The sequence below is a fragment of the Thermobia domestica genome, chromosome 3 (assembly GCF_964235325.1).
Source record: "Thermobia domestica chromosome 3, izTheDome1.hap1.1, whole genome shotgun sequence".
NCBI lineage: Eukaryota > Metazoa > Arthropoda > Insecta > Zygentoma > Lepismatidae > Thermobia > Thermobia domestica.
This window is the reverse complement of record NC_137456.1, coordinates 307,118,100-307,145,551: the sequence shown is the minus strand read 5'-3', so window position 1 is coordinate 307,145,551 and position 27,452 is coordinate 307,118,100. Positions and strand designations below refer to the sequence as shown.

The 27,452-nt window shown below is 36.2% G+C and overlaps 1 protein-coding gene across 1 annotated transcript in view; it reads left to right on the top strand.

The window, feature by feature from the left end:
* The first annotated feature begins 8,369 nt into the window (after positions 1-8,369).
* LOC145682276 (ubiquitin-conjugating enzyme E2-17 kDa-like) overlaps positions 8,370-27,452 on the top strand; it is a 67,019-nt gene continuing 47,936 nt past the window's right edge. The window contains exons 1-3 of the mRNA XM_081753855.1: positions 8,370-8,494; positions 13,474-13,622; positions 20,522-20,649. Coding sequence (XP_081609981.1) covers positions 8,370-8,494; positions 13,474-13,622; positions 20,522-20,649 — 402 coding nt within the window. The remainder of the gene's footprint in view (positions 8,495-13,473; positions 13,623-20,521; positions 20,650-27,452) is intronic.

The window sequence follows — 27,452 nt, the reverse complement described above, 5'->3', positions numbered from 1 at the left end:
GATTCTCACTTTATCACGTAATTCATCTGGCAAATCGGGGTCAGACGGCTGGATTAACAGTATAGGTTTCTCGTTTTCACGCTGCATTTCTTTTTCTCTAGGTGAAACATATACAATCTCCATGCTAGTCATTTTTCTGCTCTTCAGCAAAAACAAATCAAATAAATAGTTTTCTCAGGTGTTCTATGAATTCTCCGTGTTTAATAATATGTTTCAAGGCAATACAACATCATAATGTATGTTCTATTATTTCCAAATATACCCCATTAATTTATATTCCATTATAATAAAATACATAAATGCAAACATATATATTTGTCTTTTTTGACTTAGACGAGGAAAAAAGTTTTAAAAAATAATTGAATCTTTGAACAATAGGAAGTACCTTAGCAATACAAATGTTTGGTAACGCATTCGTAACGTTGTTTAAATATCTGCTTTTCTTACTTTGATATGATCTCTTCTTCTGCTGTGATCAAAAATGACCATGCATGATGTTACGCAAATTGCTATGGAGTCTGTTCTACACAATTATGACGCAACTCTGGTTTGTTAAATCTTACGTTGAAATATTTTATAAGCCTTACTTAGTGACGGGAGAGTAAATTTAAATTGTTCTCTGGATGACACAAACATATACAAAATGTAACACCACAAAGGTATAAAATTCTGAGCTGTTTTCTTCTGATTGTTACTAAAATGAAATAGAGCAATACAAAATTGTATAAAAATACCGAGCTTGTTATAATGAACCTTCATGGTTGGTATAAGTCACACAAATTTATTCCTTCGTTTATTTGAATAACACAAAAAGGTATAGAAATTCTGAGCTTATTCCCTCGTTTGTTTGAGTAGCAGAATATGGTATTTCTTTGTTTATTTGAGTAGTACAAAATATACATAAAATAGACCTCCTTTTTTTTAATTGCAAACAAAATTTATTCATTCTTCAATAGGTCACTCAAATTTAATAGCACAAAAAGGCTAGTTACCATTAATCTTCTTTGCTTAAGCCACTCAAATTTATTCTTTCCTTTTTCTGCTTGCTATAAAAGTGAATAGGTCACACAAATTTATTCCTTTGTTTGTTTAAATAGTACAACATGGCCAAGAAATTAGGTAGACCAAAAACACAAAAAGCTATAACATGCTGAGCTATTTAAAATGGTATTTCCTTGCTTTTTTCGATTTGATACAAATTTTACAAAAAGGCATAAAATTCTAAGCCAGTTAAAAGTGGTTCTCGTTGGTACAAAAGGAAATAGGACACCTCAATAAATGGCACGAAAAGTATAGAATGCTGATCCTTCTTCTCCTTTTCTGGTTAGTACAAAGTGTTAATTCTTTCCTTTTTTCTGCTTGGCTAGTTAAAATGACCCTTCTTTGATTTTCTTCTGATTGGTACAAAATGGTATAAAGATGTGAGTTAGTTAAAATGGTTCTTCTTTACTTTTTTTTCTGGTTCATACAAAGCTAAATACTTCATCCAAGTTTGAGTAAAATGGTTCATGTTGGCTTTCTCAAATTTAGCCCTTCGTTTTGTTTAAATAATACAACATGCACTAGAAATTCTAAGTTAGATAAAAATGGCATTTCTCCTTGGTACAAAATGGAATAGATCACTTAAATTTATCCCTTCGTTTTGTTTAAATAGTTAATATGGCATATCTTTGCTTTTCTTCTTGTTACAGAAATTCTGCGCTAGTTAAAAAGGTCTTTTTTCGCTTTTTCTTTCGTTTATTTGAGTAATACAAAATGGTATAAAATACTCAGCAAGTTAAAATGGTTCTTCCTTGTTTGGTATAAAAAAGTAGAACACCCAAATTTGTTCTTTCGTTCATTGAGCTAGTATAAAGGTACCTTCTTCGATTTTTCTAGTTAGTATAAAAAACAGGTCACTCAAATTTACCCCATCGTTTATTTAAATAGTACAAAAAGGTACAGAATTCTCAGTTAGTTAGCTCAAATGCATTACTTCGTTTAATTGATTTTAGAGTTGACACAAATTATAAGTCACTCAAATTTATTCCTTTGTTTATTTGAATACTCCAAAATGGTGCAATTTTTTTTCTTGGTGGTACAAAACTAAATACTTCATTGTTTATTTGAGTAGTAAAATTATATAAAATAGTCCTTCTTCGCCTTTTGCTGAGCCATTTCTCATTGGTACAAAATTGAATAGGTCACTTAAATTTATTATTTCGTATATTCAGCTAGTTCATTTTTTTTCTCGTTGGTATAAAAAATAGAACATCGTAGTTATTCTTTCGTTACAGAAATTATCAACTTGTTAAAATTATCCTTCTTCGGGTTTTTCTGATTGATACAAAAATAGAACATTTCAGTAGTTCAAAAGTTACATAATGGTCAATTTTCGTTTCCTTAAACAGTACATAATGAGCTAGTTAAAGTAGCTCTTTTTCTCTTTTCCAGTTGGTACAAAAGAAAATAATCCACCTAAATTTTATTCATTCTTCACTTATTTTTTTTCTGGTATTCCTTCGTTTATTTGAATAATGGCCCTTCACTTTTTCCAGTTGGTACCTAAGGAAATAATCCAATCAAATTTTTCTGGTTCGTACAAAACTAAATACTTCATTGTTTATTTGAGTTCAAAAGTTACATAATGGTCAATTTTCGTTTCCTTAAACAGTACATAATGAGCTAGTTAAAGTAGCTCTTTTTCTCTTTTCCAGTTGGTACAAAAGAAAATAATCCACCTAAATTTTATTCATTCTTCACTTATTTTTTTCTGGTATTCCTTCGTTTATTTGAATAATGGTATAAAAGTCTGAGAATGGCATATCTTTGCTTTTCTTCTGATTGGTACAAAAATAAAATAAACCACTGGAATTTGTTCCCTCTATTATTTGAATAGCACAAAAAGGTATAAAATGCGGATCTAGTTAAAATGACCCTTCTTTGATTTTCTTGTGATTATTTGGGTAGTACAAAATTGTACAGAAATATTGAACTAGTCAAAACGGACCTTCTTAATTTTTTTCTGGTTCATACAAATATAAATACTCCATCCAAATTTGAGTAAAATGGTCCATGTTCGCTTTCTTCGTTTTGCTTAAATAATTCTCAGCTAGTTAATATGGCATATCTTTGCTTTCTTTTGAATAGCCTAAAAAGGTACAGAAATTCTGCGCTAGTTAAAATTATGTTCTCAAATTTATTCCTTCTTCACTTTTTTTCTGCTTTGTACAAAATTGAATAGATCACACAACGTTATCTCAATATATGGTTTCATTTACGAGATTGACCTTTGACCTCGATGGTCATTATTTTGAAACTTGTAGTAGTTGGTGACCAATTACTAAATGTGGCTCTGTTTTCGAGTTATTAGGTTTTAAGTATGTTGACCTTTGACCTCGATGGTTGACACTTTTGAGACATGTGGTCTTTGGTGACCGATTACTAAATGTGGGAACAGCACCTCAATATGTGGATCCATTTAAGAGTTATTGGGTTTTAAGTATGTTGACCTTTGACCTCGATGACCACTAATTTTGGAACTTGTAGTACCTGATGACCTATTGCTAAATGTGGAAATACCATCTCAATACGTTGCTTCGTTTTAGGTGTCATAGAAATGGCGTATGCCACATAAACTATTGAACCCAGGTTGAAAAAGGAACGAGTTCACCCTTGAAATGGAGGTTTTTGTGTGTTACGTACTCTCAGTGTAATTTCTGCTATGTTCAATTAGGGGTGGAGAAAATGAATACACCCCCTGTGCTATGTCCGCCATGTTTCGTAGTCTCTGTCATGTTGAAATAGGGGTTGGAAAATATGCTCATAAAAGAGAACGAGTTCACCCTTGCTATGTTATGTGTTATCTGCTCTTCTATGTGTTCGTAATTTCTGTTATCTTAAAATAGGGGTTGGAAAATACTCCATGCTCTTTTATTAGCTGTGCTATGTATTATCTGTTGTGCTGTGTGTTCATTGTCTCAGTGTACTTTCTGCTATGTTAAAATAAGGGTTGGAAAATATGCCATGCTCTTTTATTAACTGTGCTATCTGCTATGTTAAAATAGGGGTTGGAAAAGGGAATGAATACACCCTTGCTATGTTACGTATTCTTATGTATTATCTCTGTTCATAGTCTTAGTGTACTTTCTGCTATGTTAAAATAAGGGTTGGAAAATATGCCATGCTCTTTTATTAACTGTGCTATCTGCTATGTTAAAATAGGGGTTGGAAAAGGGAATGAATACACCCTTGCTATGTTACGTATTCTTATGTATTATCTCTGTTCATAGTCTCAGTGTACTTTCTGCTATGTTAAATAAGGGTACACACTCCTTCTATGTTTCATATTCTTATCTGTTATCTGTTCTGCTGTGTGTTACGTAGTCTCAGTGTAATTTCTGAAATAAACCATGTTCTTTTATTAGCTGTGCTATGTAATTTCTGCTATGTTAAAATAGGGGTTGAAAAAGGGAACGAGTTCACCCCCTAAAATGTGCTCGTAAAAGGGAACGAGTTCAATTTGCTCTTCTGTATGTTCGTTATGTTACGTAGTCTGATGTTCTGCTGTTTGTTCATAGGGGTTGGAAAATGTGCTCGTAAAAGGGAACGAGTACACCCCCTAAAATGGAGGTCATAAAAGAGAACGAGGTCACCCCCTAAAAAGTGCTCATAAAAGGGAACAAATTCACCCCTAAAATGGAGGTCGTAAAAGACCGTGGGCTCACGGTGCACGGTGGTCAATTTCCCAGTGGCTTGTGAGTTGGCTAAAACTGGCCCAGATCGATCCATTTCCTACTACTGTCACAGACAAAGGATATAACATCCGCTCCTATATCCTTTGTCTGTCGCACTGGTGCCGTCTCAAGGTCAATCAGACGTGCCAACTGCAGGGGAGCCAAACTTGGAGAGTTGATGTATCAAACACCACAAACCAGAATAGTGTATGTCACTTTGTACACACACACACACACACTATATATATATATACTTTTCGGGTTCTTTGTCTGAAGACACGAATTGCACTATGTGGCAACGTCGGAAATAAAAAAAACCATGGTGTAGATCTACTAATCTATCAAATAGTTGCATCGGTTCTTTCCAGATGATAGCTAAAGTCGATATAGAATGATACTAGTATCACTTATTAGTGTAGCAATCGATTTAACTGCCTGACCTATTTGTAGAATGATGCTAATGGTTCCAAGTTAATCTGCGACGTAGCCATATTGTGAAATTTTGATTCCCCATAGCGGCTGAAAGAGACCCCGGAGTGCAAACCGTCATATAACATTTTCGCTTTATTTTAGCCTCAAGGAAACATGCTTTGCGGTCCGTGGGCGCCATTTTTAGAACACCCGATATATATATATATATATATATATATATATATATATATATATATATATATATATATATATATATATATATATATATATCGTTTTCAAGGAAAGTACTTTTTAAAAAAAATCTATGCACGACTAAAAAGAAAACATGGGCAACGCTCTCACGTACAATTACTTAATAAATTCTTCAAATCTCACATAATATTATAATATAAGGTGTCATATAAAGTACGCAACTTTTTAAATGTCCGCCATTTTTGTTCTAGTAAGTTTGCACGTTACACGATTTTCATCTGTTGTCTTTGTGGTTAGTAATCATGAAGCGGCGAATACCGAATGATTAAATTTGAATAACACTCATTTCTGTCAGCAGCAATTTTTAGAGCTCTGCGCCCACATTGTGGAATTTGGGAAGCACAAATCCTTCTGCCGTGATTGACAATTTCTATAGTTTTCACAAGGAGCATCTTCCTAGCTTGATGCGATATGCAGTCTGTGAAGAAAGGAAAGAATGCAAATAAAGGCATTTATGAAGCTATGGGAACATTTTGTGACTTTTTAAATTGTAGCTCTACAAAAGCATTTAAGAACAAACGAATGAAAGAGATGGTTTTAGAACTGTAAAGCTTGTAAACTTGGTTCCTTTTTTGTCTGAATGGAAAGTGTCGCATAGACTGGTTTAAACAAGGAGTGGAGTAAGAGTAAGAGGAGTGGAATTGAATACCAGAAGCACATAGTTGATCGAGATGTGCGTTTCTGAGTGCATAAGCACACGGCGCAAGAATTTGTTAGTACAGTAATTTGGAAAAACTTTTTGTAACATTTTCGATGCCGCGAACTGTACCATATACTTTTTTAAGAAATGCAAAAGAAATTGACAATATAGAGGCATTATTAGTTTTGTGTTAACAATGGAAACATAGTACGAATAGTAAAGTGACGCAAAATCTGGTGAATAGGGCACGTCATAGGAATGAACGAGATAATCAGCGAAACCATTATCGGAAGAAAGAGAACGGGGGGACAACCCAAGAGAAGATGGGTAGAAGACGAGGGGGAAAACCTGTGTCTAATAGGCGTTTGAAGACGGAAAGACAAAGCTAGGGACAGGATCCAATGGTGAGACGTTGTTAAGGCTGCCCTAGCCCATAATTGGCTGCAGGGCAAAAGAAGAAGAAGAAGAATGGTTCTTTAAAAGGATCCTATACACAAATTAATATTCAAAAATGTTCTTGTGTCAATAATGCTGTATTATTAAATTAATGCAAAACGTCATATATATACGTAGAATATATACGTCATGTATATAGACGTCATGTATATAGAAACGTAGAATACATATACTACATATAGAATTGCTAGAAAAAATAGTATTATACGTTATCTACTGGAAGAGAAATCCACCACTAAATTTTATTATAAAATTATCCGTGGATGAACGAAAAATCAGGAAATTCTAAATTACTGAAATTCAACATGAACAATTGTGGCTTTATTTTTGTAGTCTACTTTCTTTGCTTTTGGGGGCCACGGTGACTCAGTGATAGAATGTTCACCTCTGGTGCGTGGGGTCCTTGGTTCGATCCCAGCTCGTGAGGAGTGAGCTTTGGGATGGACAAACACTCTGTACATGGGTTTCTCGGGATTCTCCCGTTTCCTCCCACTTTCATCATTCTACCAGTTCCTTAAATTTTTCATCATCTCCTTTAACCTAGCCAGCATAATCGTGGGACGTAAAACTTAAAGCTCTCATTTTTCTTTGCTTTTGCAGTAAATTGTACACTCATCCAAAATTATTGTTGCTGTCTGTAAATATGTTGTTGTAGGAATATAATTTGATAACGAATTCCCCGATATTTCTTATAATGTTAGTACGTGTATAATCAGCAAAGACATGCATGTGGAACATTTCATGTCAATAGAGCAGTAAATAAGAACCTCCCCCCCCAAAAAAAAAACGAAAATAAAACTTTCTTGTCCATTTAGCAACATTTTGTTTTACTCATTCTAATTTTCTATTTATAACTCTTTTCCTATGAAATTTACCACAAATATATATTTCTCGATCATACATATAGTATCAGTGTTAAAATTACCCCAAAGTCATTAACAAATTATACAAAGAAGACATTTATAGATATGCGACAATCATTTTGGACATGAGTGTACTTTAGTGAAGTTATTTGGTAACGATACTGTAATATATAGGACATTGTGAAACTGTGTATTGATTTCCATTCTGTATAAATATACAAGGGCACAATCAGCGCAGTAACTTAGAATTTTTTCTGGGGGGAAAGCATTAACACGCGTATTTGCCCCCCCCCCCTAGAAAAGTTGTTTTTCTAATTTTTGGCCCCTCTTTCCATCTTTCTCTTACTCTTTATGGGCTCCCCGGAGCCTGTGTACCCTCCCGGACGGCAAGGTCTGTCGGGTCGTGAGTTACGCCCCTGGGTCGGTTCTATACATGACAAATTAATTAAGGGGACAATATTGACAAATCTCAAAGCCATACGAGTAAATATTATTTCTAGGGCCTCTAATAGTAGACATTTTTTGCTGAAATGGACCCACGACTCACTTTTGTTTTATTGACCTTTTGTGTGCTGTTTTGTTTATGTAATGTAGTGAACCTGTTTGATGCTTCATTTATAATTTCATGTTCGTCTCGTATATGGAGTAAGAAAATTTTGTCTCAAAATGGACCCCCTCGAACGGCTGGGAGCTTCTCTGGGGGAGCAGTTGCCCCTCCTGCCCCCCACAATTTACGGCCCTGGGCACAGTTTTGTTTATCGTACTTCTCGTTCACGAATCCTAAAACTACCAGTGTGATTCTCGCTCAAATTATTACAGAGTTAATCCATTTTTTCCCAATTGATATATTTGTTGTAACTTTAGGAAGAAAATGCAAGTAAATATTTTAATTACTTTATTGCCGGTGACTTAAGAGTATATTTCATTCAAGTTAGAAGGTACACAGAGTTTATCATGGAATATTCCGAATGACAGACCAAACTTCTATCGATCTTTGCGTTCAATGACGTCATGTTGTTAGTTACCGTAATATGTTCTCATCTAAAAGATGGAAAAGGCAGAGATGAAATGGACTGCCTCAGAGAATTCATTAGCTCCAGATCGAACTCTGGACGTCTCATGATGGCACCTCCAAGGTAAGAAGTTACTTTCCATTAATAAAAGTATTTACAGTAGTTTCATGAAACGTCTATCAACTCTGATGGTTTTACTTTCCTCCGAGATAATTAATTTGCTGTTCTACGAGAATATCATAACAAGATTTTATGAAACTGTCTAAAACGTTAGGAGAAGGCTGCAGTAGTAGTAAAATGATGACCTCTAATGCAAATGTCCCATATTCGATTCCCGGCGCGAGCTTACGTGGTCCGGGCGTATACCATGTTAAGCTCTAGATCAATGGCGTAACTAAAGGCTTGGGGGCCCCTTGGGGGACAGCGTGGAGTGGGGCCCATCTCTACGTCCCACTTCACGATTTGGGGCCCCTTGATGGCTTGGAGCCCCCTGCAATGCGGGGTCTGCGGGCCCCTTATTTACGCCCCTGCTTTAGATCCTTGTATCATATGGTTTCGCTTCTGAAAGGGATGTTAAAATCCTTATCCAGAGAAATGCTTCCAGTTCGATTCTTCATCATATGAGATTCTAATGAGCAGCATAACCTATGTGAGTTTTCTCCGAGTTTTCAATTGATTGTCTTTTATCATTTCTCTTTCACCTCCTATACGGACAGTGGTTGTTAAATAATACATACCTGGGTGAATTTATTTTTTAAGGACATCTCTAATGTGTTAAAGCTTCATGAACTGACTCATTGACACAAAATCACGGGCATTTCAGGTTGACGTGGACAATTGAAATTTGGCATACTTAATAGTATTAGGAGAGAAACCAACAAAAAAATTATTAAAAGCGTATACAGTATGTTTGAAAAAGAACTCCCTAGTTTTAATGTGTCCTAGAATCTGTACAAAGTGACATACACTATTCTAGTTTGTGGTGTTTGATTCATCAACTCTTCAAGTTTGGCTCCACTGCAGTTGGCAGGTCTGCTTGACCTTGAGACGGCACTAGTGCCACTGCTATTCTTTTCCTCTGTTTCCTCAGTTCAGTCCAGGCAGGCGTGCAGTGCAGAGCAACTCAGCAACAATGTGTACTCCGCAACAGAAAGCGCAGTGTGTTATTTGGCTTATGAAAACTGAGTCAGTTATAACAGTGCAACGTAATTTTAGACATCAGTATGGTGGTGAACCACCTACAGCTAAAACTATCCGTTATTGACTAAAGTCTATCAAGGAAACCGGTACTGTTTTAAAAGCAAAATCACCATGTAGATCGAGAACTTCTGAAGGTGTTGTTAAACAGATCCGTGTTTCTTGTGTTCGGAGCCCGAAGAAGTCATTGGCCAGACGTAGTCTACAATTAGGAGTGCCTAAAGGTACTGTGTATGATGTTGTGCGTAAAAGACTTAAGTTGAGCGCCTACAAATTGCAACGTTACATGAAATTAAACCTACTGATAAAATCGAAATGTATGAGTTTGCTGCTGACTTTCTACACAGAATTGATGATGATGCCCATTTTAAAAAAAGATCCTATTTTCTGATGAGGCTACATTTCATGTCAGTGGAACAGTTAATCGTCATAACTGCAGAATTTGGGAGGCAGAGCATCCACATGAAGTTATTCAGCATCAACGTGACTCTCTCAAACTTAATGTTTGGTGCGGTTTGATGGAAGATCGTGTGATTGGCCCTTTCATTTTTGTAGAAAAAACAATAAACGGGGACGTTTACTATGACATGCTGACAGAGTACGTCTTTTCCCAAATGGAAGATATTGAGGCGGAAAAGGGACTTGTGTTTTTCCAACAATATGGCGCCCCACCTCATTACAGTAACCATGTGCGTGCGGCTCTTAACACTCACTTTCCAGGAAGGTGGATAGGCAGGGATGTCCCAATATCTTGGCCACCACGAAGCCCAGACTTAACCCCTATCTACTTTTTCTTTGGGGGCCACATAAAAAATGTTGTGTACAGTGAAAAAATCAGAGATATCAATCATTTACGGGAAAGAATCGTCGCGGCGGTTGGGACAGTTACAGCTGAAATGTTGGTGAATACGTGGCGAGAAGTGGAATATCGTCTCGACGTGTGCAGGGCCACAAATGGATCCCACGTTGAAGTCTACGAACATTAAACAAAACTTGAAGTGATTCTCTTTCATGATATGTACTCATTGATGTAAGTTTTCATTCATTTCCCAATTAAATTTATTCTTAAAACTAGGGAGTTCTTTTTCAAACACCTTGTATGTAGGAAGTATAATTGGAAATGAAAAATTCCCCATGTTACTTAAGTGCGTCAACGTATATTTCAACTTTACTTTTGCAATTAACCAATATGTCGACCGTTAACCAGCGTAGAGCCAAACCAAGTGCTGCTAAACTTGGGATTAGTGAGCACGAGCCCGATAAAAATTGCCATCTCTGCTTTGTAAGCACTCAAACAATTTGAATATTCATAAATCTTGTCTTTAGAGAAATGTGGATTTTCTAAAAATGGTTTTGAATACTTATTATCATGCTTTGATACCATGGAACTGATGACATACCTTAATAATGCTGCCATAAGAATGAAGGTAGAGCTTTAATACTACGACCTTCAGTGCTACAAAAATACACTTTCTTAATCAATCCAGCATTTTTAATCTTAAAGTCTCTTGATTAAATAAGTTGTTTGACACAGGCATATGAAGATGAAATGAAATCTTTAAGTCTTACGTCCCACAATTATGCCGACTAGGCTAAAAGAGTCGATGATGATGAGAAATGATGGAAGGAAGAAAGTGGGAAGAAACGGAAGAACCCCGAGAAAACCCCCGCACACGGTGCTCGTCTACCACAAAGTTCACTAGGCGTGAGCTGGGATCGAACCCAGGATCCTATGCAGTAGAGGTGAACGTTGTACCACTGAGCCACCGCAGCCCCAAGAAACTTACGTATGGATAGATGGCACTTTTCATACGGTGTTACTTCTCATAGGAAAGGTTGATTTCAGAATTTTGGATTGACTCTGAAAGATTTATGATATCGATCTACTACCAACAAGGTGACGATATTAAAGACCGAATGTTAGAGTAGGAAGTCTTCAGTCTATATACAACGGAAGAAATAGTACTGAAACCATGGAAAAGAACTACCTCTGTTATCTGAAATCCAAAATCTCTAAGTGTGCAGAAAAATGTCAATTTGAGAGAAATACGTTCATCTACATTACGTAACTAGGAAGCTATTACAGTTTATTATAACTCGATACCTACACATTATTACATGAAGTAGACGTTATACAATGAACACAAACGATATAATTCACATTTGTAGACTATAATGCTATTCTCTTCATGGTTATCTGAATGATTTGACAAATTGAGTTGATAAATAAAACAAAACAAATGCAGGTGGAAGAAATAAACACAGAGTTTGGTTAACAACATTAAAATTATAAAATATTACTTCCATCATTTACTTCTTATGGTGACGTTTTCAAAGAACTAATCACGGGTGCCTACAGGCATGTTTTAGAGCGTATAGTGCACCGATGAGATTATTCATGAATGGATGACGTAATCTTTCACTGAAAATAATAGTACATTCGAACTGGTGGATAGTAAATTTTGGGAGGCGGAACAATAATGAATTTGAAGGGGGGGGGGAAGAAATTTTCAGAGTAGAATGGTAAATCTGATAGAAAGATGGTAAATTTAGGAGGAGAAAGGCAAATTTGGGGACAGAATAGTAGATTTGGGGGCATAATAGTAAATTTGGGGCTAGAATAATAAATTTGGGGTAAAATAGTAAATTTGGGGGAAGAATGGTAAATTTCGAGAGAAAATAGTAAATTTTGGGGCAGAATAGTAAATTTGGAGAGATTGTAAATTTCGGGAGAAAATAGTAAATTTGGGGGGAATGGTGAATTTAGATCTTTCTTTTTGTTTAATTTGACTGGAGCGAAGTTTTCTCAATTTCTGATGGGATACTAAAGCTCTATGTGGTCTGACGTAGTATGCGAACCCTTTCTGTTGACTAGTTTCGGTAATTTCTTTTGAATTGCCAGGTACACTGGTGCTAATTGTCAACAGTACAGGGCCAAGTATATAGCTCTGCCCAGTGGTAGCAGCCGAACACATAGGCCTAACCTTCCTGGGCGTTAGTGTCGGTTTTGCCACAGACTGTAGAGGTTCTTGATTCAACCATGATCTTTTTTGCGTATTATTGTCGTAGGTTATCCACTTTTCATCATTCGTGATCTATCGTTTCAGAAATGGTTTGAGTTCGTTACATTTCAGTAGAGATTTGCAGGTAGAAATTCGATCGAGTCAGATGATGTGGCACCAAATATCGAGTTCCTTGTTCTATCTCCAAATGGTTATGGTTTAACATTGGTGATGAATGTTTAGTTCAAAAATTGGTGATATCATGACTACTTGCTTGTCAGTTTTGCTCGACATTTGTCAAAATACCATCCACTTTTGCTCTGATTGGTCGCCCACTGCGAGGAGCAGCTTGGACATTGGAATTACCAAAACGAAAGTGATTGAACCATCTTTAGGTTGTTGCTTTTAATAATGTATTGAGGATATGCCTTAATCCCTACCTTAATCCTGTTATAGGGATTAAGGTAGAGCTTAACTACAATAGTCAGTACCATAAAGACATACTACTTTACCAATCGCGTATTGGTAATTTTAATCTTTTCCCTGAAATGAATTGCTGGACACAGAATTATGTTTGGTATTTGAGTTTAGTCTTTCATTGAACATTTAGGAAATATAGAATGCTTAATGTAGTGTATTCATGGAACAGGGCGCCGATTTCTCTGTAAATTTGGGGGGGGAGGGCACTCAGACGCAGAAGGTATATATATGAGGATGTTAAGACAAATTGCATTCAAATTATGCCAAATATTGCATATTTATAAATACACTAGGGGGGCCCACATGAACTTTGTGGGGGGAGGCGGCCCCCAGGATCGGCACCCTTGACTGAGAGTGTTACTTTTCATAGGATAGGTGGAGTTCAGAGTTAGCATTGCAGACTCGGTTGTTTGTCTCTGAAAGGTTAGGAGTTGGTCTTCTAGATACGGGTGACTATACCAGAGACCGAATTGAAGGAAACTACCAAGTCCTCAGTTTATATACCACGGAAGAGGTAGTATTGAAACGTGGAGAAGTACTATCTGTGGTCAGTTTGAAAGAACTGACCATAGGTAAGCGGTTAGCGTACGCGCCTTTGGTGTGGGAGACCCGGGTTCGATTCACGGTGGGAGCTCATGTGGTTCGAGTTCCACGTTAAAGGAGCAGTTTGACTTAGAAATGCATTCTTTTTACAAATTAATTTCATTCGTAGAGTTGAAAATTATAAAAGGAATGGTGTTTGTTTCATCGCGATACGTTCAGTCGTTAGCGAGCAACAAAGGAAAAAAGATTTTGTGATGACGTCATACGTGGTAAACCAGCTTCCATACACAGTGCCAAGCATTTCGTTTGTGAAAGGTATGGTGGTTCTAAAGTGCGATTTCCTTTCCCAGAACTGATTGCAAAGACTTAGAAATGTCATCTTCATGTAGAAAATGATAATATGTGATAGTGGGCTGCACAAAAGTTCTTATAATATTATAAAACGTAGTTTTCCCTACAAAGCATAAGTTCAGCGTTTCACAAAAGAAACCAAAATTTCGAAACCAACACCATGTAAATAGATGGCGGACGAGATTGCTACAACACCTAAGTACCTTTTCTTTAATCATGCTTCCGATTCCCAAACATAAGTATTCATTTTCACTTTTTGTAGCAATTTTTAACACTGACCCTATAATTTTGCGCTTCAAGATATGTACTGGAGCGCGACATATGTGGCAAAAGTGAAATAACATCTGTAAAGTTTGTCAGAATACGAAAAACACCGATTAAATTTGTTTCATTCGCATCACTCTCCGCGGAACAACTTTCGTCACCCGTTTCATCATTCATATCACTTGATACAGAGAAATTAAACGAAATCAATGCCCTGAGGAACACTTGTCATCGTCACTGATTCGTTCTACGAGCCGGATTTATTTCTAAAGCAGTGCCGTCACAGGTATGAGTGACACAGTTATTATTACCCTCTAATGCCTCGTCTTGACTACAACCGTCAATTTCGTCTTGTACGATATTTTTACGTTGTTAACTGGACATAGATCGGCGCTTATTTAATGGCTCGGATTTTAAACCTTTCAATAATATACCTGGAACAGCATTATTTCTTAATTTGCATGTAAATAATTTTCCTGGCATTAGCTTTTCTTTCAGTAAACATGACTGTTCGAACTCGGACTCTTCAAAATGTTTGGAACAAACACGAGTGTTTTCATTTGGCACAAAAATTTTCCTATTGATTTTCTTGAACCATAATTTATATCGATTTGGTGATTTCTCACGACTTGGAAACGTTAAAGAAAGGGTACTTTATGTCCTCAGTTTTAGTTACACGAGAATTACAACTGAAAACAGCACGTTTTAGGCATTTCTACCTCAATTCACAGACATAGCACACACTGTTTTAACATGTGTTTTCTACTTCGCACCAGTGTTTCTTTCAGAAAAAAAAAACGTTCCAGGGGAGAGCACACTTAGTATTCGGAGAGGCACATTATTTTTACACAGTACTATTATATTTATATTATAGACGTGTTATTTTGGTATTTTCCGGGGGAGGAGGCACTCTCAGAGCTCCAGGAGACAATGCCACCACCAAAAACATGTCTGGAAGAAACACTGCTTCGCACAACACTACGTAATTATTGCTCTCTCTCTACTCTTTTTTACACTAATGCTGTAGGAAAAATAACTAACAAAAACGTTCCTCAAGAATTGAACACAAAGCAAGACTGCTAACGAACCCAAACACAATCTATTAAATCCACTGCACTATTAAAGGTTTATCAGCCGCGTACAAGGAGTGGTTGCTGACTCACATAAGGTGTCCTCGCGTAGCCCACAAGTGGCGTCAGCATTCGCGATTCATCAAAAACAAATGCCTATAGAAGCTGAACGAGACGGCCTATCAAGATTTTAAAAAATACGGGTTTCTTATTTTTTTGCTACTCTTTATATTGCACCAAACTTGTTTTTAACTCGAACTGCTCCTTTAATCAGTAGATCCCGTCTTATATAGCCTCGTTGCTGAAAGGCATGATAAACTCCAAAACAACTCAACTCAACTCAGTTTGAGAGAAATACGTTCATCAGTATAAGTAAGAATGAAGTTTTTATAGTTTGTTACAATTTGTTACATACACAGTTTTATATAACACGGAAGTTATACACAGGAGATATACAACATAATCCACATATATAGACATCACTATTTTTTTCCGGCTTGTCTGGACAATGTAACAAGTGGATAGGATAAAAAACAAAGCTCATCAATTCATATGTGTGAAATAAACACAAAGATTTCGATAAAATTAAAATATTGATTTCCATGTTTTACTTTGTAAGTCCACATCCCGGATGACAAAAGTGAGCTTACCTGATATAGCGATATTTTACTGTATACAGTTACCAATGATTTCCACAGTATCTTGCCCATAAGGAGCAGAATTTCTCCACGGGCCTTCACCAGTGTCCTTATCGAAAGAATAAGTGTAAAATGTATCATAGTTTTATGACAAGTTCTCTCATCTTTACAATGCAAAAAATTACGTCTGATTATAATAATTCCAACAGTTTTTGCACATCTACTTGCTTCAACTGTCAAATCACGTTATGTCTAACCCGCTGCGACTCATATACACTGAGATTTGGGACACTAACGCCATCTCGTGTGCAAAAGGTTCAATACGTCTTAGACGACCAGACTCTGATAGCACAGAAAAATTGTTAAAAATGTTTAAAAATTTGCAAAGGCAAACTAAAAAGTTTGCAAAAAACTTGCCTTTTCAAATGAGAAAATTTGCCGAAAGTTCAATGCAAATAACGAAGTTGACGCTGGCTGAGTTTGCAGCAAAGTTGCCTCAGAAAATGAAAACATCTGCCAATACAAACGAAATGTTTGCGACTGCACAGCAAGAAAGTTTGCCAGGACTTTGCTGCAAATATTTTGTGCAAATTTTCTTTGACAAAATTTCCGAAAATGAGCTGATAAATTTGGTGAAAATATTAAAAGGTTTGCAGCAACATTGCGGAAAGTGTTTTCACGATCGCAAGAGCATGTTTGCTGCAAATGTATCAGGTAATGTTTGCTGCAAATTTATAAAGTGAAACCTAACTTTATGAAACATAAAAAATTTTATAATGTGGATCCGTCTTTTCTTAGTGGCAAGCATTAAACATCTTTAGCTACTTGTCAAAGATAAGAAACTTACGAACGATAAACGCACAGACAAAGGATATCGCAATTTATCTACTTACTCAACGATCATATCCCTGTACTTACTCTCACACACATTCACAAAATAACGTCAGGCTGCCTGGGTCAATAAAAACATCTGATAAGAGACCAGTGAGTTTATTCTGGAGTCCTCTGGTGCATTGGTTTTTCTCGATTCTCACTTCCCGCTTGTTTTGTCACAGTTGATGTAGCGCAGTGAATTCTGGGTACGATGCGCGCGCACTCGGTAATATCATCACATATTTGCTTTCAGCAAGTTTTTCGAAACAAGTTTTTTACAGAGTTGCAAACTGTTTGCGACGGCAAACTTTCAACGCTATATTTTCAAAAAAGATGTAAGTTAATTGCAGTGGTGAATTTATTTTTACAAATCAGCGAAAATTTGCAGATCATATTGAAAGCTTTTAATAAATATTAAGAAATTTTGCCTTTGCAAACTTTCAGATTGTTTGCTTCACTAAACGAAGCAAAAATTTGCCGCAAGTATTCGTGCTATCTGGGGATACATGTGTCTTGCACAAAACAACACTACAAACATTGTAGTCTAGGCATCGGGGCTTAAAAATTGAGTTCTAAAGGGCAAATCATGTAATAATTTGACATCCGATATTTTTTGAATATATACCCATCACTTATTTCAAAAATGCCTGATGCCAGAAAAAATACCTCATGGGCGGGGAGGGCGAGGGGAGAAAGGCGTAATTTTAGTCGTTTCTATTATTCACTATAACTCCGTAACCATTGGAGCTAAAGCATCCAAACTTTGTTCATTTTGTTTTTCTAATTGTCTTCTAAGATTTAATTCTAGTGCATTTTTGAGCTAAATATAATGGTATTCTTGTTATTTTCGTTTTTACTCAATATTGGTTGCGCGTGACGTCAGTTTTATAGCCACAGATTATTTACAAGATCGAATTCGGAAAAATGTTTCGTCTAAAAGTTTTTCGTCATTTTATGCTCTTTCAAAAAATGTATACTTATATTAGTATAGGACTAATAGTGCCTGAATTATAAGCGACTTTATTCTGTCGTTTGTGAAACTGATCACAGTGCGGCCCAAGATTTACCTTCCCACAAACGGTAGATATTAGCAGCTGATGATGATTAATATATATATACAATCTTGTCTGCCTTCAAGTATATAATCCTTATGATTAAGTCTCTCTATAAGCTAATTAAAAATATCCATTTTTAATATCAGCTGAGGTACTTTTCGGTAAATAACTTGTCAAACCACAAAATTTCTCTGAAGAATGAAAAGAGCTTTCTCTAGTGCACAGTATGAGAAACTCTCCAAATCTGTTTCGACAAGGGTTGTTTTTCCTACAAGTCCTTCGACTTACGTACTACAATGGTACTGAGCGAAACAGAGCAGGAACCTGATTTCAAAATTGCTTTCGAGAGAGAATCATGAACAATTTGCCATTCACGTTTTTTTTTTTTTTTTAAATATATATTACCACCTTTCCCTCTTTATACTTACGGTAACGGCAAGAAAAAGAGCAAAAAATAAAATATGCTTAACACATTTTATAAATGATTAGTTTTTAAACTGTTAAATCTTTCTTACAGAAGAAGCACTTGCCTATTATTAAGATTGTCTACAGTTGCAAAAATACAATAAATCTATAATAAGAAACGTAGTAGGAAAAAAACTGTATATTAAGAAATCTCCACACAAGAGAACAAATTATTTGATTTCTAGAATTAGTTCTCAATAATGTTATGTCACTCTTATATAAAGGTAACCAAGAAAGTTGTGTCGGTTTTTCACCCACCATTTTTGAACATCGATATGTTTCTTAAGACGTACCTGGAAGATCAAAAATAGTCCCCATCAATATCTACGACCTTCTGCCCACGTTCTGAAAGACCATGGATTCCATCGCGGTAGAAATTGGTGGGTCGTGAAGAGAAGAAAGTATCAATTGCATTTTGCACCTCTACTAGGAATTTGAACTGGCGTCCTCTAAGGTGATAATCGGACGGGGTCCAAGGAATAGAACAGGTGATAATCACACGGTGCAATGTCCGTGAAGTATGGCGGATGCAATAATGTTTCCCATGCAAAGCGTAGAATGGGGTCCCGGGTCATCCTAATTTTTTTTTTTTTTTGAATTAATGACAAAATCTGAGTTCTTTCAGCAATGGTACTTGAAGTTTCAAATTTCTGACATAATTCATTTATTAACTCACTTCAGTCTTGACAATTATAAACATTTTCAGCGTGGAAAACTGTAAACAGTCATTGGAAATTTGGGGGTTTTGTGCAAAAAGTACCTAAATCCGCCCTCAACTTACATTGTGTTATAACTTGGTTTTCTTGAACATACCAAAAAACACCCTCCTAATTTTTTATATGTTAAAGAGGAACATCTAAGCTACTTATTTTGAAAATTTGAGGTTGGTGTTGGGTGGGCCTTTTTCAGAAATAATTGCCAAATTTTGACATTTTTTCTTCTTTTTTCTCTTTGATGGTGAAATTCATATGCTTAACCCCACTTGGGAAGTTCATTACTACAATGTTTTAAATGCTACAAATTCTAAGATTATTTTAGTGAAAATCATTTTCAAATAGCTTCAATATCTCCAGAGATCTACTGGTTTCAGTACTTAAATCGAGGGCGGACTTAGATGTTTTTTGGCACAAAACCACTAAATTTTGAATGGCTCCTACAGGAATCCAAGGGCGCCGATTTCTCTGTAAATTTGGGGGCCCATTCAGATGCAGAAGGCATATATGAGGATTTTAAGATAAATTGCATTCAAATTATGCCAAATATTGTATATTCTTAAATAAAATAAGGGGTACCCACATCAGTTTTGGGGGCCCGGGCCCCCTAGAATCGGCGCCCTTGCACGAATTCCATTTGAAGTACAGCTGTAAAATTTTACAGGTGTGTTATGTTTGAGCATCATAACACATGTGCAAATTTTGAAGAAAATTTAAAACATACGAGCCACATTTCAGCTTCAAATTTGATGATTTCATATGGAATGACCCATTATCATTTTAAGTAGATGTTCTAATATCTTCAAGATAGACGTGAAAGAGAGAAAAATGTAACGTCACTTATAGTATAAGCGTTATTACATAAGAAACAGGTGATATATACCGAAGAAAATAACTATTTGTTCCTTTGACATAAAGCTCGACAATCTGCACAACTAGTAAATATTTTTAAATCGAAAGAACCAATTAAAAAATAAAATAGTGAAGGAAAAACTTCAAGGACACCTACACGTGGCGAAGGAACTGGAAATGCTTATACTCTGGGCGAAGCTGCGAAAAAGTATTCAGCATTCACCACGGGCATGAACAGAGTCAGCGAATAGCAAACGAGCATTGCAAGTGAGTTGGTGTGTTGTGTGGTGCTGTGTTAGCGGAAGTGCAGTGCAGAAAAAGAGATAAAGTGAATCTCTAATTCTGATTTCTTTTTTGTTCTCAGAACTTTGGGACTGGTCGTTCTTTTGATAAAATTAAGAATAATTTTATAAAGAAAGTGCATAGGGTTGTTAAGTTTTATTGTGGAAACAAAACTTTCTGAATGGAGGAATAAATTTTCTCAGCTGTTAGCCTGATGTTCAGACGAAGACAGAAAGTGTTCTGACTTTGTCGAAATATGTTTGAAGATTAAAAAGTACTTTGTGATTGAGTTAAGTGTTGCATTCAAGTTTGTATGTGGATTACTGTAATATTCTATAGTTTTATTTGAAAATTTAACGCTTAAGTACCTTTCTTTGAGGTCTATCGTGTGCAGTGGCTTGAATTCAACCAAGTTTGTAAACGTTTAGTAGAAACCAAATCAAGAAAATATGTCCACACCTGCACGAAGGAGATTAATGCGAGATTTCAAAAGGTAAGAAAGAACTTTGCTATATGGGGATCAATAAGAATTTTAATACCGGTAACTTTTTTTTAGTCAATTCTTATTTGAAAACTGGTTCGTACTACGGAATACTGCATGAAGATAAATTTTAAGTTGCACTTTATTGTACGGGGAAAATGTAATTAATTTTACGAAAATGTACACCCATATGCCCTGAAACACTATAATAGCAACTGTATGAAGTTGTACTTGGGAAAATCAACTAAAAATCTGTACAAGAGTTAAAACTAAAGGTTAACTTTACAATACACTCTCCAGTTTGCATACTTACTCAGAACCAAGAAATTACACTTTATTAATTTTATGAAAATGGTCCAAACTTACCTAACCGTAAGCTAACTCGTTCCTACCCCTACCTTCCTTATATCTGTCTTACTCTACCTTACCCTACTCTTCTATATTCTTTTAAAGCTGTCTTACTTATGAATGCGCGGTTGGAGCGTGTATTGTAATGTTTACCCAAAAAGAACATATACTTAACAGACCGCAACAAATCGAACCAAATGCATCCTAACCGAAATATAACAACAGGTTTTATAAACTAGCGGGAGTAAACGGAATTCATGCGTTCACCAGAATCAAGCGTGTGCAGACTGAGAACAGCCCAGCAACATAATTTCCACAAATGTGTATTTTCTGAACAAAATTATTAAGTAGATGTTTGCTTGGGAGATTCGGATTAGTTTCCCGGAGGGGCCTCATGTGTTAAGCTGTAGATCCACATTCCATATAGCCTCGCTGCTAAAAGGGACGCTAAACAAATCCAGCATTAAGTAGACTTAATGTATTTGTGGATTGCCATTTTGCTAGGTAGGCTATGCTTGTAAGAGGGAATTTGTTTCATAACTTAGAGGGAAGAGCAGGGACATAAAAGCGAAAACACACAAGAAACAGGAAATTAAAGACGCAGGAGAGAGTTTGACATTACTCCAGCAGACGGTACGGTTCCATCAAATTGTGACACTTCTTACATTTTCAGGATAGGTTAGTGCTTTGTATTTCTGGATATAGTATACATGAAGCTGCATCAGTTCCCGAAGGAGCAGGACGCTCATACTTTTAGGAATTATTCATTGAGTATGTACGAACTTACAAAGGGGGTAACAAAGCGACTTTTATTTATTTATCGACTGATACGAAAATAAAAAAGAACGTACCTGTACTTTATATCTACATGTGTAGTGCCCTTGTACTTTATCTTTGTCTATATGTGCGGGGGGAGAAGTTAACGCATACCGCATGTCTTATGCACATGGATACTTCTTACTATTGCACTACGTAGAAAATTTATGGTATTTCATGTAGAAGTGGTAATAGAACACAGAAGAAACGCTGATCAGGGGGTTCTCATGTATACTATTACCGTATTTCTTTTAGCAGAGCATGACTAAAAGAGGAGCTTAATTACTACTTGCAGATTGATTTCAGGAGGGCTCAAAATAAATGCAGTGTGGATGTTTGGCATAGAAACTACAGTGCATAAAACACGAACGAACTTGTACTAAGTGGCAAATAAGAAACACGAATGCCATTTAACCGAATTAGAATAGGAGCGTAACACGGGAGACCTAGGTGTTGCCTCCGTAGGAAGCAGGCGCGTCAGCGACGGGGGTATACGCATGAACGAGGATAGTGGAAGAACACAGTTTTACATACAATGCTTTCACTATCATCAAAATTCATTTCGATATGCAGTGTACTGAAAGTAATTAGTTATGTTCACCCTTATTCCTTCACGAAAACTGTTTCGCATTGTATTTTATCTATAAATTTTGTATTGATGGAACCGTCTGCTCGAGTGAACCCGAGAGTGCTATTTGAGTGATTGAGCCTGAAAATACCTTTGATGGGAGTAGGTCTAGGAATATCAAACCTAAACAAAACTAACTTACCCTAAGCTAACATAAGTTTTAACATGTTGGTTCTACTCTGCGGCACAAAATTCATTCAACATATAGAACACACAAATTAACACGATACTAATCTTGTATGTTCAACAGTAATGATGAGTAATTTCTATTTTAAGCGTAAATCTTGAACGCCTTTCATTGGGATGTAGTGTGCTAAATTCTCAAAGTGTTTAGATATTTATATCACATATAAGATTTGATAACACATGCTTCAAAGCAGGGTGGAAAAAAATCATGATTTTTTTCAAAAAAATCATTTTTGTTGATTTTTTTGATTTAAATCGATTTTTTTGATTTAAATCAAATCTTTTTCTTCGTATAATACAAGTCGCGAACTGAAGAAAAAACATTAGGCGTTAGTATTAAATGTTAATTGTCATTTAAGTGAAAGTATTGGGTTTTAGTTTTGAATTAATTCCCAATCGTTAACCTATTTCAATCCCAAACAATGTTTCTTAAGCATTAAGGAAAAAGTACAGCAATGTATATCAACATGGCACTTTTCTTTTCACGAAAGTTACTGATATTTGGCAGGGGCATATTTTTAAACAATTGGAACTAGCTAGCACCAACTCACTCTATGACCTATATAACCCGGAGGTTCAATGCCATGTTCACAAAAGCTCTCCTGACTTCTATCCTTAGTCAACTGAATTCAGTTTCTATTTTGTATTCTTATTTCTGCGAGATCCATCTTAATATTGTCCTCCCATCTGCGCCTAAGTGTTCCTAATGGTCGTTTTCCGATTGGACTTCCAGTTAAAAATTTGTAAGTGTTACTTTCTTCCATTCTCGCTACATGTCCTGCCCACCTGAGCCTCCAAGATTTGATGTCCCTAACAATGTTTGGTGAATGGTATTAATTATGCAGTTTCTCATCATGAAGTTTTCGCCATTCCTCATTTCCGTTTTGGTTCCGAATATTCGTTTCAGGATTTTATTCTCAAATACTTTCAGTCTGCGTTCTTCCCTCAGCGTAAGCGACCATGTTTCACAATAATACAGCACAACAGGCATAATTATCGTTTTATATATTTCAAGCTTCAAATTCCTCGATATAATTCGCGACGATAAGAGATTTTGAACTGAATAATAACACGAATTCCCTGCAGGAATTTCAAAATAAAAAAAATCAAGATGATCAGTTTCAGAAGAAGGAACACTTGTGATTGTTAAAAATATGCTTTATGTGGCGTGAAAAACAGTTCAAATGCTAGTTGTCCGTGCATTTTAAGTCATCTATACATAGCAGGCACGTTTTTATACTTTTCTGTTGGCTATTTTATTTCTTCTGACAATTTTTCCTGCACAGGCGCGGCAAGTTTTCTGCGATCACATCGCAGATCGCGGCATGTTCTGCAATGGGGTCAAGTATCAACTTTATCAAAAGTATTATTCGATATTTTAACGCATCCAAAATTTGTCGTATTACGATCCCGAGGAACTTCTATGTATTTAGTACATAAATTTCGCCCAAAATTTTAAAATCTAATTTTTTTTTTGTTTCGGAGAGGGGATCGGACCCCTCTAAATACGCCCCTATTATCTGGAAACAAACAAATAGACGTGGACACAAAAGAGTTTTCATCCTAAATGTCCATGGTGATTTTCCTGTTTGAATAGAAATTTTAAAACCCTGTGTTACAAAGAAAAGAAAGCAGGGTTCACCCTTTACCCGTTCAAACGGGATTTTCCCTGATCGTTTCCTACATGATACTCGTTTTCATACTGTGCTTACATACATTTGAGTCTCATTGTATTATGATTATTATTTTCCATAATCGAAATAACAGAAGAGAAACGGGATTTTACTGACTTTCACTTTAAATTAATTCATTTCGGAATTTGATTTAAATCAACGATTTTTATTTAAAAAATCAAGTGATTTAAATCGTGATTTAAATCAGACTGATTTAAATCAATCCACCCTGCTTCAAAGAATTATCGAAAAGACTTGAGGCTGGTATCGATAAACTAAAATAGAAAATTTTAATCTCCTATTGATTCGTAGGCGCACTTAGGGTTATATATGATATATAGGGAGTAAATAAATGATATTGACATAGAATGTCTGACTACCATTTGAAGACTTGTGATAGATCTAAGTTCAAAAGTAAGGAATGCTATTGAAGTATTATGTATAAAATGTGAATATGTAACAGCTTGAGAATTTAGCGTAATACATCCTAATGAAACGCGTTCGAGAATTACACCTGAAATATTGAAGTTCAAGAGCAGAAATTATTCATTCGTCACTACTGCTGAAAGGTACAAGGTTAGTATTTTGTTAATTTACCGTCGACAAGTTTGTTAGGTGTTGGAATATATATAATGTGTGCAGTTATCTTCTTATGGATGCTTATATGACAGCCACGCTTACATTTTTTGTTGTTTCTACCTTATTATTATAATTACAGCTTCACCGCTTGTGTAAATGAGTTCCTCGGATATTACTTTCTTTGTGAATTACGTAATAGATTTTACTTGTGAAATTTTTGATTATATGTTGGGTTCCTTTAAATCTGCATTTTAAGGTAAATTAACTAAGATGCTGATTTAAAAATATTCCCTGAGTTAAGTGAAGTAATTTATTATTCTTATTCTTATTATTATTATTATTACAAGGAAAAGTAATAAATCTTGTAATATTCCACAGCTCAAATAGCAAGCACGTGTATTCGCCATGATCGACCGTAAATGTAAACTGGCCGAAGAGGTAATGTGTTAGCGGAGGGTGCAATGCTTTTGCGCACACTTTCTTCCAGCTTATCATTCCATGCAGATAAGAAGCAAAACAAATAATCATTTTAATGCTTTTGCGCACAAAATGGTATGCAACGTTGCCAATTCATTCTTTGAACTTAATATACAATATATTTTGTAGTTTTTTTTTTTTTTTTTTTTTTTTGCAAAACAAGACAGGACTCATTTGATTAAATAAAATAAACTAATTTCGTTAAATTACCTAAGTAACTCCAACTACCTTACTTTCTTGGCTTCTTCAAACACACTAACTCACTTATCTAACAGAATACATAGCGAGACAGCAAGTGGTTCCTGATTGGTTACCGCCAGCTGGCGGCAGCCAATCCCGTGACAGCTTCCAAAAGAGAACTACAAAAATGAACTTTTAAATAACGACTTTCACTTGGCAGAAGCTCGTTAATTAAAAGTTCGTTTTTGTAGTTCTCTTTGGGTAGCTGTCTCGGGATTGGCTGGCGGTAACCAATCAGGTACCCTCCAGTGATGTGGGCTTGTGAACCATCTCCAGCACCTAGGACAACAAATGGACCAGAATCTTTCCACCGTCACTACAACAGCCAATTCTATTCTAGTGCACCTGATGTCCATAAGGTAGTATCAGTGTTACTTGAAATACAGCATGAAACACGTTTGAAGATCGCTTCGGTACGGAAAGGTGATTCGAAACCACAAAGGAAAGAAGAAATTCAAAGGAGGGAATAAATCATGAAATCATACAGGTACTTTCAAAACTCCACACACAGCGAAGTTTAGAGAATGAAATATCTTAAAGTTGTAGGACACAAATTTCAAGGACTAAAGTTGTAAAAATTGTACCATACGGCAGAATTGAATGTAATAAACATTGAACAGCAGAACTGAATATTTCTTTCGTATCTTTCATATTTACCCTTATTCTCTAAAGTATTGAAACTGTGCGCAACTACAGGATTTGCTTAAGCATGGTTATATTGAGATTTGGCAACGTCGCATTTAAAAACTGTGCGCAAAACCACGATTTTATACTTTTCGATCAGCTGTCAATCAACTACAGATTATCGTAGATCTTTGGGAGAAAACTGTGCGCAAACGAGGTGCACCCGTTAGCGGACTATTTAACACGGAGTTTGCCACTTCGTCAGTCGTCAGTATTTTTAGTGGCGATAACGATAAGTACTTAACTTCGTCTGATACATTAGCTGCTACTTTATGATTTCGAACTGCGTCAGCAACCGAAAACAGTTGTCATGCGAAAGGGGAAGATGCAGGGAACCACAGCACAGCAGTTCTTCGGTTTAGTGCAGGTTTAAGGAAGTCCAAGGACAGTTAAGGTCTGGCCTCCCCAGGACAACAGATTCTATTGTCATACGGCACGCCATTGAGGGAAATCCATCCATGAGTACACGAAGTTAAGTACTTATCGTTATTGCCACGAAAAATACTGACTACTGACGAAGTGGCAGACTCCGTGTTAAATAGTGGCAGACTCCAACTCGACATGCCTCAATCCGTTGTATTGCGTCACTTTCACGAACTCGGTAAAAAGATCAGTACTTGCCCCATGTACGAGGCAGACGTAGAGGAGGATAGATGTGTGCCGACGACGACTGCAAAATTCCTGAAACGGATTGTCAGATGCAAAAATGGGCGTTTTCTCGAAATCCGAATGTGCAGAAACGCTGGTTGAGTAACGACGAACTTTCAGAACCGGTTTTCATACAGGCCCGTTTGGAGCATAAAGTTCTGCTCTGTATATGGTGCAACTACGAAAGTGTAATTCACTTCAGTTTCCTTTATAACGGTCGTACCATTAATGTCGACCTTTATTCCAAACAGTTGGAGCGGATGTATACTCCACTAGGCCAAACATATCCTGCATTAATAAATCGAAAGTCCGCCCTGCAACAACAGGAAAACGCAAAGTTTTACTAGGCTTGAGAACCACAACTCAAAATTCAGAAGCTGGATGGTATCGAACTGAAGTCACATCAGTCATGTAGTCCAGACTTTCCCTCGGAGAATTGTTACCTGTTTTGGTCAATGGCCGACTTCCTGAAATTACAGTGCTTCACTATCCAGCAGGAAGTTGAAGCAACTGTGACTGACTTCTTTATCTCTAAG